Source organism: Watersipora subatra, chromosome 4 (genome assembly GCF_963576615.1).
Source record: "Watersipora subatra chromosome 4, tzWatSuba1.1, whole genome shotgun sequence".
Lineage (NCBI taxonomy): Eukaryota > Metazoa > Bryozoa > Gymnolaemata > Cheilostomatida > Watersiporidae > Watersipora > Watersipora subatra.
The window spans coordinates 13,688,388-13,704,333 of NC_088711.1; the positions used below are offsets into that span (position 1 = coordinate 13,688,388).

The 15,946-nt window shown below is 36.7% G+C and overlaps 1 protein-coding gene across 1 annotated transcript; it reads left to right on the forward strand.

Annotated features, from left to right (window-relative positions):
- The first annotated feature begins 8,993 nt into the window (after positions 1–8,993).
- On the forward strand, positions 8,994–15,510 carry LOC137393623 (telomere zinc finger-associated protein-like). Its single transcript, XM_068080259.1, has 4 exons — positions 8,994–9,923; positions 10,047–10,275; positions 10,856–10,957; positions 14,219–15,510. Exons 1-4 carry the CDS (start codon positions 9,123–9,125, stop codon positions 15,325–15,327), a joined length of 2,241 nt encoding a protein of 746 aa, XP_067936360.1. The 5' UTR covers positions 8,994–9,122; the 3' UTR covers positions 15,328–15,510.
- The last annotated feature ends 436 nt before the right edge of the window (positions 15,511–15,946 follow it).

Here is a 15,946-nt window from a genome sequence, read left to right on the forward strand (position 1 = left end):
GTGGTCAAATCAGCATTTCAAAGTCATACTTTTATTTCATAAATTGACAATGTTTGCGATGATTGCAACTGAGTTTAGCTCCACAGTATATGATTATAATTAAGCCATAAACTTGATTTGCCTCATAAACTCATAAAGTCATAAACTCGATTTGCTTCCTTAGCTTTTGACTAGCGACAAAGGGTTGACTTGTAACAAAATTCCCATTACAGTTATTTGGTATCAAAAGGTTTGCCATGTGTTACTCTGATGTGTTGTAGGTGCAAAATATGTGGAAATGTGATTACAAGCTCTTAAAAGCTCAAAAATGAATAGCTAATCACAGCCATCATGAAAACACCATAGTTTGGAATCCCTCTCCAAAACGGCTCAAATGGGACGTAGTTGAACACGATGTGCTTCTGTTTACACTTTCATGCAACCTTAATCGTCAAAATATTTTCACAAATATACTTCACGCATTTAATAAAACCATGTCTATTATCCTTACCTGTGTATTTCATCATCATTGCAATGCTGTGACTTTGAGCAATGATATTTCAAAACCTAGCCTAAAAATTAGTTTAATTTTTTAACCTTAGCTCGAAGAAGTGCATATCATCTTTTGATAAACATGAGGAGCCTGTTGGTCACCTACGATAGTCAAAAAACACTGAAGAAATTGTTCATTCTGTTTGTCAGGAAGTACATATGAGTCACATGATCCGATTACGACTAGATGATTAGACCAAGCTGAAACGGAACTGTAAAGTAGCGAGCATCTATATTTGATAAGGGCTTTCTGATAGAACCCAAAGTGTTTGTCATCAACTAGTGCTACGAGCCATTCTATATTGAGCCGTTTATTGCCTTTGAATTCATGTGATAACATCACATGTCAAAACAACCACGTCGAGCTGAGTACCTCGTCGAAATAAAGGGATTTCAACCTACGGCGTTTTTGTGATGGCTACGATTAATTGTTCGTTTTTGAGCTTTAAAGAGCTTGTAATAACATTTCCACATATTTTCCACCTACAACACAGCAGAGTAAGACATGGTGAACTTTTTGATACTAAATAACTGTAATGTGAATTTTTTTGCAAGTCAACCTTTAAGGTAATTTTGATGACGGTGAGATGAGATTGTAATTAAGATGTTTCACTATTACTGTTTGGGGACAATGATGCTTCATCCACTAACCCATACCTGTTGTTAAAACCACAGTGCTCTCAGCCTTTCTGATTGTAAGCCTTAGCCCCAAAGTCCCTAGCTCTAATTATAAAAAGCTTTCCAAGTATTGCTTATATTTCCCTGATATGCCACTTTCATGACTAGTGACGTCAAACTATTTCTGGAATACTTTTGAAACTGAAATACCTGTAGCTACAGCAATTGTAAATTTATTATAACAACATACATAACTTCACAAATTCTTTATGTATAGCTACGATAGTTTGCCTCTCAAAATCACGCCGCAAATATTTCCTGCCAAATCGTCTCATCCAACATTTGCTAATAATATTAATACGATGACACTACAATAGTTTGACGTGCTGATACAGCTTAGCCGCGCAACCATGAAAACACATTAGCTGTGTCGAGTTACAAATAGAACTGTGTACAAAAAAGACCCTCACAAGAATGGTGGGGATTTTATTGTAAAACGGTTTTAACAATTACAACCACCCTCCGAGCTTCAAACAAAGTTATTCAATGCTAATTGAGGTACCAAAGAGTTCCGCAAGGGACCATTAATGGGCTAATAGCAGTATGAATGTATAATAAAATATAAATTTCAACTAATCAATCAATATCATCAATAAACAAAATTTGATATCCAACCTTGTATGCAGCTAGCTAAATATAAAATTTTTTGGTAGTCTATTTAGTAGAATAGACTCAATATTTGTGGGAAATAATATAATAGTTGTAAATGGTTTCTGTATTTTGAATGAAGTCGTTGAAGTTAGCGAGAATGCTTTATTTTGTTATCTAGATGTGCGTCACTGTGCAGCAACCCTCTTGCAAATGTACGGATCTAAGTATTAATTTGTTTTATATAAAGATATTTTATTGGTCAAGATTAAATAAAAAAGCTAATTGTAAAGCCTTTTATTAATAAAATTGTAGACTATAAAACAAATCAAACAACTCGAGTCGCTGTTGCTTCAGTCAATTTCGAGGCAGCCGATTGGTTTCTTACTCATAATGTTTGGATCGTGAACGGTGTTTAGCTGTTTAGACTGTTCGGAAACCAAATCACACATGCCTAAGAAGGATGATCGTTTCATTTTTTGTAGCAGTATGCTGCGGTCCTATTCTGTATACACCTTTTTGTAATTATACTTATTCTACGTATACACGAGCGTTTCTAATTCTTTTTTTACAGATACTAGTTTGGTTGAGTAGACTGGCTATTAATTGTACAAGCTTGTTTGTGATATGCTTTCTTGTTAAGGTTTAGTTTGGATGAAGATTAGATTGTTAGTAGTTTAGTAGCTGTTAGCATTTTAATGTTCTACTCTATCGAAGGTCCACTCACAGGGAATTACAATAATAACATAAGAAAGTATTACAAACAAAAAGTATACAACAGTGTTGACTAACAAATGAGACTTAAAATGAACTAACATGTATCTTACAACAAAGATGAATGATTAATGCTGTCATTAATGTGAACTAACAAAAGTTCACAAGTTGTGTGTGTTTAAGCTAGCTCACAAAGTTAGTTTTTAAAGCAAATGGTCACAAAACAAAAAAATTTTACTGAACCCTAAAAAAAATCAGATTTGGACCAGAATGTGACTACTTGGCCTGGTCTAATAATTTAATCGGCTCTAATAAACTAAATTTAATGTGAGAGGGTGTTTGGTAAAATACAAAAATGAAGGAAAAACACAATAACATAGTGAGCATATGAACTATGAGATCAGCAATCCTTATTTAGTAATTATTATAAAACTCTGCACGAAATGCCTAAGCTCACATGGCATAAGCCGTTTAAGTAATATTAATAATGTAGGTTTTGTAAAATCATAATTTTAAATTCAACTTCAATTCACCTTAAAAAATGAGAATCGATAAAAAAAATTGTAATCAGGCTAATGCATCTAACTTTAATGATGGAATCTCACTCACCTGTAATTCATATAATACATTGTAAAAATTCTATTTGCAGTGATGTTTTTGAGAGTGAACTTAAATTGAACTGAGCAACCTATAGGCTAGGTTGTTAGCAAGCCATTTCATCAATTGTACAGGCAATAAGTAGTGTTAACTTTTTTATTGCAACCAAAGTTGTGAGCATCATTACAGACTTTCCAACAAAGATTGTTTTGCGGCAGCCTTTGGAGGCAGGCTTCTGACTATTCACAAGCCAGTGTCATTTGGACTCGATCCCAAGTGCATTTCCGGTAACGTAACCTGGCATAACTCAATCAGGCCTTGGCTGTGTTTACACACAGGGCTCGTCCTTCTGGTGTTTGGGCTCAAGCTTTTCCAAAGCCTCGTAGTACATGTAGTTTCAAGTAGCTATGACAAGAGACACCCACGTCACCACCTTTTCTCGAGTGGATATGGCAGAAGACCTTTGCGTCACCTTCTCATTATGAGTGGATATGACAAGGTGGTCTGGTCACCTTTATGCTTTGAGTGGTTATGGTAGCAGTTCTCTGCGCCACCTCCCAGTCACTCTGTGAATCCTTGCTGGCTAGAGTCCAACCCGCCTTGGTGCATTCGACCGGCTGGCCAGAATGTTTTTTGCTCAAGCTTTTGCTCAAGTAGGTGGGTTTGAGGCATTAGTACAACCAGTGGTTGGCACTACTGCTGCGGCCCTTTGCCATTTTCTCGGTTCGGTAGCTTCTTGCTAGGGCAGTCTCAGTCGATGTACCTTTGGCCTACACGCTTTCAGCACTGGAGGGTTTTTTTCACTGTGCCTTACTTTTGGGTTCGTGTTTTTCTTCTTTCACTTGCAGGACTTGCTTGGTCAGTTGCTGCACAAGGAGAGTGAGCTGACTGTCTGGTCTTGGACCACTGCTGTTCGTTTTGTTGGCTCTTTTTCCAGGGTTTGCATGGCCATTGGCTGACGTTGTCCTGATTTAATTTGGAGGAACTCGGTGTTAGCTCGAACTCGTTCGTCAATGTGGAGGTAGGCACTGCCAATGAGTGGCTCTGCAGTCCCGGGTTGTTTAGCAGGCCGCAGAACATTTCTTTTGCCTGGTCGGTTCGGTAGGTGCCAGAAAATCTCCATAAACCACCCTGACCAGCTGCTCGACTCGAACTGCATGCTCTAGGATGGTAGTTGTTGTGGCCCTCCTGTGGGTACTCAGCTCAGGCTGAGCCTGCCGAAGAGTTAGGCTGAACCAGGTTCATCGAGCATTAAAGGCTGCTTCTACCCAATCGGCTTGTCTGCCTTCTGCAGAACCTCTCGAATATGGCCCAGTCTGGCTGCCATGGTCCCTCCGTTTGCCTCGGCCATTCTTGGAAGCGGATGATGAAATATTCCATGTCTCTCAAACCAGAATTCTGAAGCGACTTGAACTTGTGAGCTTAGGCATAGACTCGGAGCACCATCATCATCTTCTTTGGCACTTCTACTAGACAGTCTGCATTTCTATACCCGTTCCCAGCATATCTGGTGGTCATGTGGCCCTTACGAGCAGACCTCTCAGATCTTCGGAGGCAGGCTGCCTTAACCTAGTTGGTTTCTCCTTAGTCTAAAGGTTTCTCACCTTGAGGTACTCGTTCTCCCTGAGTCTCTCCCTTTACTACCACTTGGGTAGCCTCGGTTCTTATATTCGGGGGTCCTTAGCTATTGTAAAGTCAGGACCCGTGATCTCACCAGCTGTCTTTACACTGCCACCAGTGTAAAGAAAGCTGTCGTGTTCCTTTTACTGTTTCACCAGAACCATACCACTTGGGTACAAGACAGGAAGATATATATTTCACAACTGTGTATATAAATACAAACAATTCAAAGCGTGCGCTTACAATAAATCGCAAGTGACTGACAGGGACCTCTAATTCTTTTGCTTCTCTGTTCTCTATTTTATTCTTTTCGGGCTGGTAAGTTCTGCCCCTTTTTCAAGTTTGGCTGGTTGTGCGTACGTGACACGGCTTTAGTAAAAAGAGCAATGTATTAGTTGTGCCAGCTTTAGCCAAGCCGGTTATAGCCTTATTAGCCGAGACGATTTTATCCTTATTAGCCAAGATGGTTTTAGCTGTGTCGGCTGTAGTCTTATCAGCTGAGCTGACTATAGCCGTGCCAGCTTTAGCCGTGACAATTGTACTTAGCCGACTGGTGAATTTCTGCTTGCTTGGTTGACTGGGCATGCAGCTGGTTAATGATTTTTAGTGAGCTGACTATGTGCTAGTGTTCTTAGCTGGCTTGTTTTGCTGGTCTCCACCACTTCATATTGCACTTTGCATTAATTTTTCTTTGAATCAATAGATTTTGGCACAAAAACAAATTTAATTGTCTATACCTTTAGACCAACAGTTGCCGAGAGTTCTATTTACATTTTCAAACTACAAAAAAACTTACTTTCCACCAGCCAATCTTGTTTAAAGGTTGCGTCAAACCCAGTAAAATATTCCTTAGGTTTATCGATGGTCAGTATTGTCTGTTTTTAAAAAGATGCTGGTGACGGATCCAGGTGTTCACACAAACCAACTCAGATCTAGCCACAAACAACGTTTAACTGTTTACCCACTACCTACCTTTGATATAAGTTTAAATCGATTTATTCCTTTAGATAAAGTTGTTGCCAGTGATATAGTTTGTGAAGGCAACCTAGTTAAGTTTATGGTGATGGGTAACTCACTAGTGTAGTAGGTTTTTGCAAGAAATCTATCTAATCTTTGATGAAAAATATAGGAAACATGAAAGTTACTGTGCAAACTGGTTACTTTGTGATTGAAACAACGCTTGCTCCAGAAAGCGGATGAATTAACACGAACTTCTTGGAGACTCAAGTCAATAGTGACCTGCTGTATTTAATAAGACATAAGCAGTTACATTTTTGGTTATGTTGACTTGAGCAGTATGATGCATACTTGACAGATTAATGTAAGGTTGTGGAGCACTTTACTATCCTTCGTTTTTTCGTGACGTCGTTTTATCATTGTTGGCCATTTTTATAGACAACTTTTAGCGTTAAAACACTAAGCTTTTGCAATGAATTTTTGAAAACAATGTTTTTGTTTGCATATTTTATATTATAGTATCAAAACAACACTTAAAAGTACTAATTAATCAAAGAAAAACGATCGTTTTCTACAAAAATGACGGCTTTCTCGTGAACGAGCGCATGTGCAAACAACTTGATGACGTCAAAAAAACGATGGATTGACGCTTCAAGCAATAGTTGCTAGCCAATCTAACACTGTACAGAAAAAGGAGCTGCGCATGTGTTTCATTTTCATCACTTTGAGCTGGTTCTGCATATTCACATCCATGGTTATTGAATAATTCTGTAAGCTTTCTTACTGTTACAGTAGACGCTCCTATAACGTATATATCCTATAAAGTTAATTCCAGATAACGTCAAAAAATTATGGAAATATATTGCTTCGTACTACGAAAAAGGTTCCATATAACATAAAGTGTCAAGTCGGGCAAGTTTTCTAAATCGATTTGATTTTTAGTTTATCTCGCCGCGCTTTTGGAAGAAAAAACGACATGCATTTAGCGTTATGTCTATTAGACATGTATGTAACTATCGCGACATTTGAGTTCATCATAATACATGGTCAAATGTGTCGACAAAACAGAGAGTAGGATAGCTGCGCAATTGTTGATAAATACAATTGTTAAATAAATAAATATGAAGTTATCTTTTATCCTAATCTTGAACCCTGGATACAGATAGACAACGAACAGGTAGAAGCGCTTTTTATAGTAAAACTATTTTGTTGTTTTGCCTTATTGTAGACGTATAAAATATTTGTTATTAGTTTTACTTTGTAGTGTAGACTTTCTTGTTTAAAAAAAAAGCAAATCGTTGAAAATGAACGCCGAAAATGTGCAGTTCCGATCAATTTGTTGTAAAATTACTGCAATCGTGGTTTATAAAACCACTGAGATTGACCTATAAAACCACTGAGATTGACCTATAAAACCACTGAGATTGATCATAAAAAGGAGAAAGGTATACGGTACAGTCCACAAATTAAAAAAGTTAAGTCAAGTGTTTCCTTTTTGCATGGCCAATGGGCTGAGTTTGGAAAGATCTTAAAATGGATTAGGCAATTTACATGTATTTTACTGTTCTTATAACATATATTCCCTATTACGTAAAAGCTCCTTGAACGAATTATTCACATTATAGGATACTGTATTTTGAAAATGTATTGTTACGGATATGGCATGTTCTTTTAGATTCTGCACTTGTTTTTCGATTCAAATTTTTATTTTTAAAGTTATGGATTCAAGTCTGAGTTAGTTCTTTTTCAGAGAATTGGTTGCAACAAGCTGTTATTCTTTTTTACTAAAGTTTTGATCAAACTTGATTTAGAAAAGGTTTTGCAGAGAGAGAGGGGGGAGGGAAGGGGGGAAAGAGGGAGGGGGGAGAGGGGGAGAAAGTACTGGTACAATTTCAACTATTGACCTCTTAATATTCCTCTCAGTGGATTATGGTGTAATGCACATAACTTGTATTTGTAGACGCTTTGTGGAACTGAAGTATTTCAATGTTTACAAGTCAAACATAAATTTTACAATTGTCTCTGTTAAAGCTAATCATTATTGATCAAGAGTAGTAACTTTCTAGCTGAGATTTGCTGCATTGCATTTATCACCATAATATGTTCTTATCACAACCTAATGTTTTTATCAATTCACATTTGCCTTACTTTCATATCTAGAATTTTAAATATATATATATATATATACACTCTCACTGGGCAGTCATAATCATTTTTACAAAAAAAATGTTTTACATATAGTGCCATCGGTAATAAATGAATCAATAACTAAAAATGTATTGTCATGTGGTCTAATAAACGCAAAAACCAAAAGATCTACACAAGGAAGACTCAAAACTAGTAAGTTTTGGTATACATCAAACTTTTTTGTAAAAGATTAAAAGAATTAGCAATAAAATTATTGAGTACATTTTTCGGCAAGCGCAAAATAAAATCACTGTGATGTAAGATCCAAAATAATTCTATATCTTATCATGGAGATTATTTGGTACAGTTTAGCATTCTGAGACATCTCATTCGAATTTCATAAATTTATGAGCTCTCGGAAGTTGTGTAACCGAGCTCCACTTGCTAAGTTAGTAATAATATTTCCGCATTTATGATATTCGTTAATAATTGACATATGAACTGACAAACTAACTGGTTCTTATTGTCTGCTTTCGGTTTGGTATATTGTCAGCTTGAAAGATGATTGCCTGATATTTAAATGGTGTTACAGTTTGTTACTGTAGTACACAGTGTTTTGTGAAAATATACAGAAGTCTTAATACTGCATAAAACTGACATAACTATTCAGAAAATGAGGAATTGAGTCATGGCAACAGAACAATGAGTCAGAGTATAAACGGAGTGCCATCAGACCTCTAATGTTGTTCATTTTTTAACCTCTGTTGCACATTTTAATATTTGTGAACCTTTTATGTGATATATACTGGTATTTCTAAACCTCTGATCTGCCATATATTTATATTTCCAGACCTCTAAGATGGCCCACTTTGGTATTTTTGAACCTTAAAGTTATATTGATCTAGAAATAGAATATAAACACTATTTGACTTGAATGTAACATTTATTCAAGTTTGTTTGTTTCTTTGTTACATTTAGCGCTAAAATCTTTTTAATGTAGTTCAGTGTCAGCAAAAATATGAATCTACTAAAAAACTCAATCTAATAAAAACACCAAAAAGTGCAATCTATCACATACGGTAGTTGTCTAGTTGAAAAGATATTGTTTATGCACTGAAGTGTTGCTTTATTGGTTTCTATAACATGCCTATTATTTTGTCTTATTTCATTTTTCAGGTATGGCAAGTCAGTCACAATGTCGTCAAAATCTTGAATTTGTGGCACCGTTTAGGAATTTAAAATCACCAGTTTGGCAATACTTTGGTTTCTATAGACTACAAGGATCTGATGAAACACATTTTGATCGGACAATGTGTACGCTATGCAACAACCTGCTGGCTTACAATCGTGGCTGTACCCAAAACATGCGATATCACCTGATCAGGTTTCACAAGATTAACCCAAACTCGATACCAAATAATGTCAGTCTTAAGATTTCGGATGGCCAGCTCACAGAACGAACGACTCCATCTTGTTTATTAGATAAGGTGGATACGGGCCAGTTTGAGATTGTACCTGCTTCGTCATCTTTAAAATCTTTAGTATGGCAGTATTTTGGGTATTACAAGTTGAAAGATTCTGATGATGTTAAACATGACCGAACATGGTGTAAGCTATGTGATTCTTTTATCCCGCATCCTGATAGTAGCTTATCAAGAATGCATTCTCATCTTTCAAGGCACCACAATATTTATCTCAAAGCTGCGACCGTTGCCCAGCAGTCTCCGGATTCATCACAAAGTTCTGAAAGTGACACCTCGGATTCGCTGAATGATATGACAACTCCTCAGGATGTTGTGTTTGTTAAAGCAGAGCCTAGCCTAAAAGGACTAGTTTGGAACTACTTTGGATTTTATAGAATAAAGGGAACTGAGATAAACCGGTATGATCGAACATGCTGTAAATTATGCAATAATTTAGTGGAGTATTCAACGAGCAATACTTCTAGAATGAGAAATCATCTGGAACGTGTTCACTATCTAAACTTGGATGAACTCTCTAAACCTGAGCAAGACTCTAGCGCTGCTAAGACATCATCACAAAGTTGCATGACCCAATTTAATGGACCAAGCTACTCTGAGACCCCATCACAAAGTTGGGCCCAACTAAAGGTACCGGACTACTCATTAGATGATAGTGTCACTGCTCATACTTCACTATTCTAAATAAACATTTTGATAAATATTTGTAAATATCGGTTATTTCCAGATTCAAGTCTGTTTTTTATTATTTAGAAGGTTCTCAAGAAGCAATGTTGCAGCAACGCTAACTGTAACACTCCGATTCAGCTCGAGTCAGATGGCTCCCCTCCTCAGTTTTGTGGATGTTGTGGGCTGCTGCTGTCAGTCACTCTCTCAGACTTTTGGTCTCGATGTGGTAGTTGCTGTCAGCTGTGTGGCAAGTTGAAGAGCTCTTCACCAGAAACCAATTTCTGTTCACGATGCGGAAGCTTCTTGACAGGTGGTAAGTACCTTTATGAAAGTAACAACGATAAAATTCACAAATGCTTTCATGACAAAATTTTGTATCAGCTGGAAATGTGTAATATATTTTAACGTTCGTTTCAGAATGAAGTAGTTGACTACGAATTAATTAAATAAAGTTGCTGGTCTCAGTAATCCTTGGTTTCATTCATGATTCCAACTTAAAAAATGATCCCTTGTCACTGTAAGCAGTCATTCAATAAATCTTGTTTTAAGGAAAAAGACGTAAACATCTACCTCGAGCCAATGAATATTCATTGTAAAGTTATCATGTTCGATGTACATGACATGGACACAGCACTCTTTGGCAGGCGAAACGCTGAAGTGCTGAAATGTGATGTCACCACTAGATTCTATGCGAATCTTAGTTTTAAAAGCACGCAGCCATGGCTCACCAAGTCATGCTTTCGTTCTAGCAGATCAATTTTGCACATTTTTCACTTGATTAGCACCATACTGTATGGTTTCTCTGGTAGCTGCATGGAAATTAGAACATTAGGCACGCTATATCTACTGTTTGTACCTCAGTAATTTAACAATCTTCTACGCAATGTATCCAGATGTTGATATGGAAGAGGTTGAATATTCAAAGGAAGAAGATCTAGACTATAGCTCTCCAAAGAATGCTGAAAAGACTGATGTTAAAGCTGTAGAATTTAATGGTGAGCTGTGTTTAACAGACATGTCTAAAAACTTAGCCCTAGGAATATATATTGCAGACAAAGAGTCAGAATGTTGATACGTACAGCTTCATGGCATGCATAGCTCTCACTCTAGCAACTGTTGCTACTCATAGGAATAGAATACTAAGAACTGTATCTTGCAGAAGGAAGGCTTATTTACATGTGGTGCCGTTACGCTAGGTTACGGAAATTTAAAGATGCACTTGCACAACATTTAACAGAAAGTGTCGGTATTTTTTATAATTTTTTGATGCTAAAGATGATCTGACTGCCAGGATGTTTCAAGATTAAAATCAACAAAACTTGATCGCAGTTAAAACACTCCGATGAAGTGTAGGTGTGATTATGACGTCTATAGTTACAAGGAGATTGACAGAATCTTCAATTTTGTAGATTACAGAATTTTTGTGCAAGACATGTCATGCTGCAGTTTGAACGCAATGCAATAGCCAATACTAATTACAGCGACGATATCAACTAGTGACATCATTTTGCACATCATTATATTTCCTTGAAACATCTCGGTAGTCTCCAAACAATCTTGAACTCGAACCTTGAAACATCCTGGCAGTCAGATCACATCAAACATCCTGGCAGTCAGATCTCATCAAACATCCTGGCAGTCAGATCACATCAAACATCCTGGCAGTCAGATCACATCAAACATCCTGGCAGTCAGATCACATCAAACATCCTTGCAGTCAGATCACATCAAACATCCTGTCAGTCAGATCACATCAAACATCCTGTCAGTCAGATCACATCAAACATCCTGTCAGTCAGATCACATCAAACATCCTGTCAGTCAGATCACATCAAACATCCTGGCAGTCAGATCACATCAAACATCCTGTCAGTCAGATCACATCAAACATCCTGTCAGTCAGATCACATCAAACATCCTGTCAGTCAGATCACATCAAACATCCTGGCAGTCAGATCACATCAAACATCGAAAACAATCACAAATGATGGAAAAATGTCGATACTTTCTAATAAAATCTTGTAATATTTCCTTACTGCATTTTCCTGTCCTTCATTTTTAACTGCAGTAAAAACTATTATAATAATTATGTAAATGGTTTTGTGTTAGTTTAGGAACATATATAAAGAAAGTTGCTTAATTCTTATGCCATGACCACAGTAGCCTCTGTATTAACTGTAATGCAGCCAATCGGTCACTTTGAGCAATTCATGCATGTAATAATTTGTTTGTAGTTGCATTAAGTACAGTTCAAACTGTATACACTAGACGCTTCTATAATGTATACATCCTATACTGTAAGTTCCATATACCGTAAAGAATGCAAAGTTCTTGTTTCGTATTCCCTAAGACATTCTGCATAACATAAAATATCAAATTGCTGCAAGTTTCCTAATTTGTTGTGAATAACAAGAGTTTCTTGGTTAAACTTGAAAATATTGTTTTCTCACTTACCTCACTTGCGATATAAAAATGACTTACAGGGGCATCTCTATTATATATACAAGCGCCCTGGCGATCGATTCATCATGAGAGATCGTCGGCTGTGCCTATAAAGCGCATAACCTAAGTGGCTGCACAATTATTTATAAATACCTTAAGGTGGTCGATTGGTGCAGGTGTTAAAATGTTGGTCTACCAAATTGAATGTCATGATTTGGAGTCGTCTACTGTATCATGATTGGCAGGTTGTCTTGATACAGGAGAGCACAACTATACATAAAAATATTGCATTTTGGACTTTGATGTCAGTGTGCATGGTGCTATCAAAGCTCGCAGCTCTTTTATGCCGTTTGATTTCATTCTAATTACAGTTTATGACTTCACATACTCAGTTGCTGTTCACAGGTCAGTCGAAGGATTGTAAGACCAGAAGACTAGGTTAATTTAACTAGAAGCTAGCTATTCACTGCTTGTTTCAAACATCCTAAAAATAGTTTTAAAATCGATAGTTTGATGTTATTTTGTTCAACCTTACAAGTAATCAATACTATTTGTCAAAATTTTTACAAAAACCATAATAGGACTTATATTCGTATTATTTTACTTTGGAAACAATCAATGTTTTTTTTAAAATTATGGCTATAATTTTGGTAAAATTAATTTTAATTGCAGCAGATTTAACTTTATTGATTTGAAGAATGAACCATAATAAGCATAAAAGCACAGCAAATGTAACAGAAAGAGTACATACGAAGTACAGCCTTGCCCAAATGACCTACATTGTGTTTAAGGATATTACCTTTCTTGACGTGTCTTTGCTTGTCAAGAAGTTTCATGGATTGTCAGAAACTCTCAACAGCTGCTGAAGTATGTTGGCTGTAAGCTTACAGCAGACACCATAGTCAGTGCCTAATATATTAGCCACTATTTTATGAGCTCTTGGTACAACTGATACTACATTCAAATTATAATTGAGTTTAAAATAAAAAAATTATATACTTTCAGTTAATGAACAACATTTGACCAGTCATTGGCTTCCACTCTATTGGCATTATAATCCTGTGATCTGCTATTTTTGCATTTTATGGCCTAGAACACAATTAAAAATTCACACATTTGTCAAAGACTTGTTTTGTTACATGACTTAAAAAGCTTGCTGTCGAGAGGTTCCAGATGCACATGTACATTACTTGCAGTAAAGCTGGGGTCTGATCATTTTCTTCTAAATATTCCCTTCAACATTTGTGAATCCATAATTAAATCTTTAACAACAGTCTCACCATTCTCTAGCGATAAATCATTGAATCAGTTTACTGGTATCTATGGTGATAGGAAAATCAACATAGTAAAGAAGTACCAACACAGTTAACAAATGTGTACAGCATTAAAATTCAGCTTTAGGATGTAAAGCATCTATCAAACCCGAATAAAGCCAATTCAACATTCTTGTTTTCCCATTAGAACACTATCCACAGAGAATGTTGGAGGTGTGTAACCTCTCTCATTGCAATGCAGTAGAAAAATATGAAGTACATTAAGAATTTTGAAAAGTGCATTGAAAATACTTTAAAATTTAATTCTAATAAAGAGTGAACAACTCCTTAAGTTGAATGACACTTGAGCTATCAGAACCTTCTCAAGTGACACAATTTTATTGATAAGATTATTCTAATAAAAGGTTTTGTTTGCTCTTTAACATGTTAATATGTTCAATTTTTCAATTGTGGCATGTATTGAACATTGTTTTACATGTTTAGTTGATACACTATTTCTGTCAGTAATACATAACCAATTATGTGTCTCTTTATATTAAGGTGATATATTGGAGACACCCTTCAGCTCCAACACAACAGATCAGAGTGAGCATCGAATAGATTTCGATATACAAATGGAGACCGCTGGAAACATTGAGAGAAGCTCTGAGCTAGCCACTTGGAGGGAATGTGAGTTTTGCGATTATAAAACAAGCAGCATGCGACAATTTACGCAGCATCTAAAGTCTCATTTAGACCCGAGTGCAATGGCTGCACTCAGATGCATCGACGAGGTTGATGAATTGACTTTGGAATCTGCTGACGATCAAACTGGGCGTCTGCACAACCTTATTGAAAACATTAAGGAATTGAAGCACCGTAAACTTGATATCGATTGGCAGGCTGAGATGATAGACAGTACGTCTGAACTAATACAAGGTAAGCTCGAGTGCGACCGATGCAACTTTGAATGCGACCAACAAGATGAACTGGATGCTCATGTGATGAGCCACAGCAAAACTGTCAAGCAGATCATTCGCTACTGCAGGAAGTGCAATGATGAGTTTCGTACTCTCTCCCAGCTGAGGCAGCATGAGAAAGTCGCTAACTGCGAGGAGAAGGTTCTAGCATGTGACGAGTGCGACTACATGACGACCAAAGTTGACTCATTCCGTGGTCATAAGAGAAGGAATCACGGAGAGATAGAGCTCAAAGCATGCAAATATTGTGACAGGAAGTTTAAGAGACAGCGTAACCTTGAGGAACATATGAACACTCATACAGGCTGCACCCCGTTTCAGTGTGACAAGTGCGGCAAGGCTTTCCACACAAACAGCTCGTGGTATAAGCACAAGAGAAACAACTGCGAGCCAGGTCTGCGAGAGCGCAAGCTCTGTTCGCACTGCGGCAGGGAGGTGATCAATCTGAGCAAACATATAAGTGATGTGCATTTCAATATCAAAGAATTTACATGCGAAACCTGTAGCAAGTCTTTCGGTACGCAGTACCACCTCGACAGGCACATCCGTATACACACCGGGGAAAAACCTTTTGCTTGCAAATATTGTGACTATCGAGCGAGTCAGAAGGTGGTCACTGATGGGCATATGAAGAAGTGCAAGTTCAGATTGCAGGCCACACACGTGAGCAATAGCGATAATCCTTCTTGACTTAAATATACAAAAATATTTATCTTAATACTTGTTTTTGTTTTATAATGAAATATTTTTGTTTTTAAGAATGTGTTTATGAGAATTGTTTTTTTTTAAACAGTCTTGGTTACATAAATGTGCTGTATTAAAATGTAAGGCTTGTTTATGTTTTGTTCAGCATAAATCATAATAGTTAGGATCTCAAATAAATAACTCATTTGGTCTTTATAGTAAATTGCTGCTTTGACAGTGTCTCTCTATTTAATTAGAAGAAAGTTGAAGTAAGATTAGTTCCGGTGGCAGCTAGAGGTAGTGTGTACAAACCATTGTAAACTATTTGAAAATTTACTATCTGTTAGTGGTTAATAAATTCTTGTCAGATTAACTGCATTAGCAACGAAAAATTTGTCATCAGTCAATAAATAATATTTTGAGATCATTTTGTAAATAAGCGTCAAAGATAACAATCATTTTATCGGCATTTCAATTGCATTTTAAACTTCTTTTACCTAGAGCTCTAGACCATAGCGTTGTCTTTAGTCATATCTCAACAACATAATCTTGTTACAATTTAATTACAATATAAATGAAACTTGCACTGATAAATCTTTATGATAGGGCATCAAGACTATGTATA

What these genes read in the sequence shown, in the direction of transcription:
- LOC137393623 (XM_068080259.1), top strand. Translation starts at nt 9,123, where the DNA reads ATGTGTACGCTATGCAACAACCTGCTGGCTTACAATCGTGGCTGTACC. An exon ending in CGGAAGCTTCTTGACAGGTG is followed by an intron (nt 10,276 to 10,855) that starts GTAAGTACCTTT and finishes CAATGTATCCAG; the next exon opens with ATGTTGATATGGAAGAGGTT. An exon ending in TAAAGCTGTAGAATTTAATG is followed by an intron (nt 10,958 to 14,218) that starts GTGAGCTGTGTT and finishes CTTTATATTAAG; the next exon opens with GTGATATATTGGAGACACCC.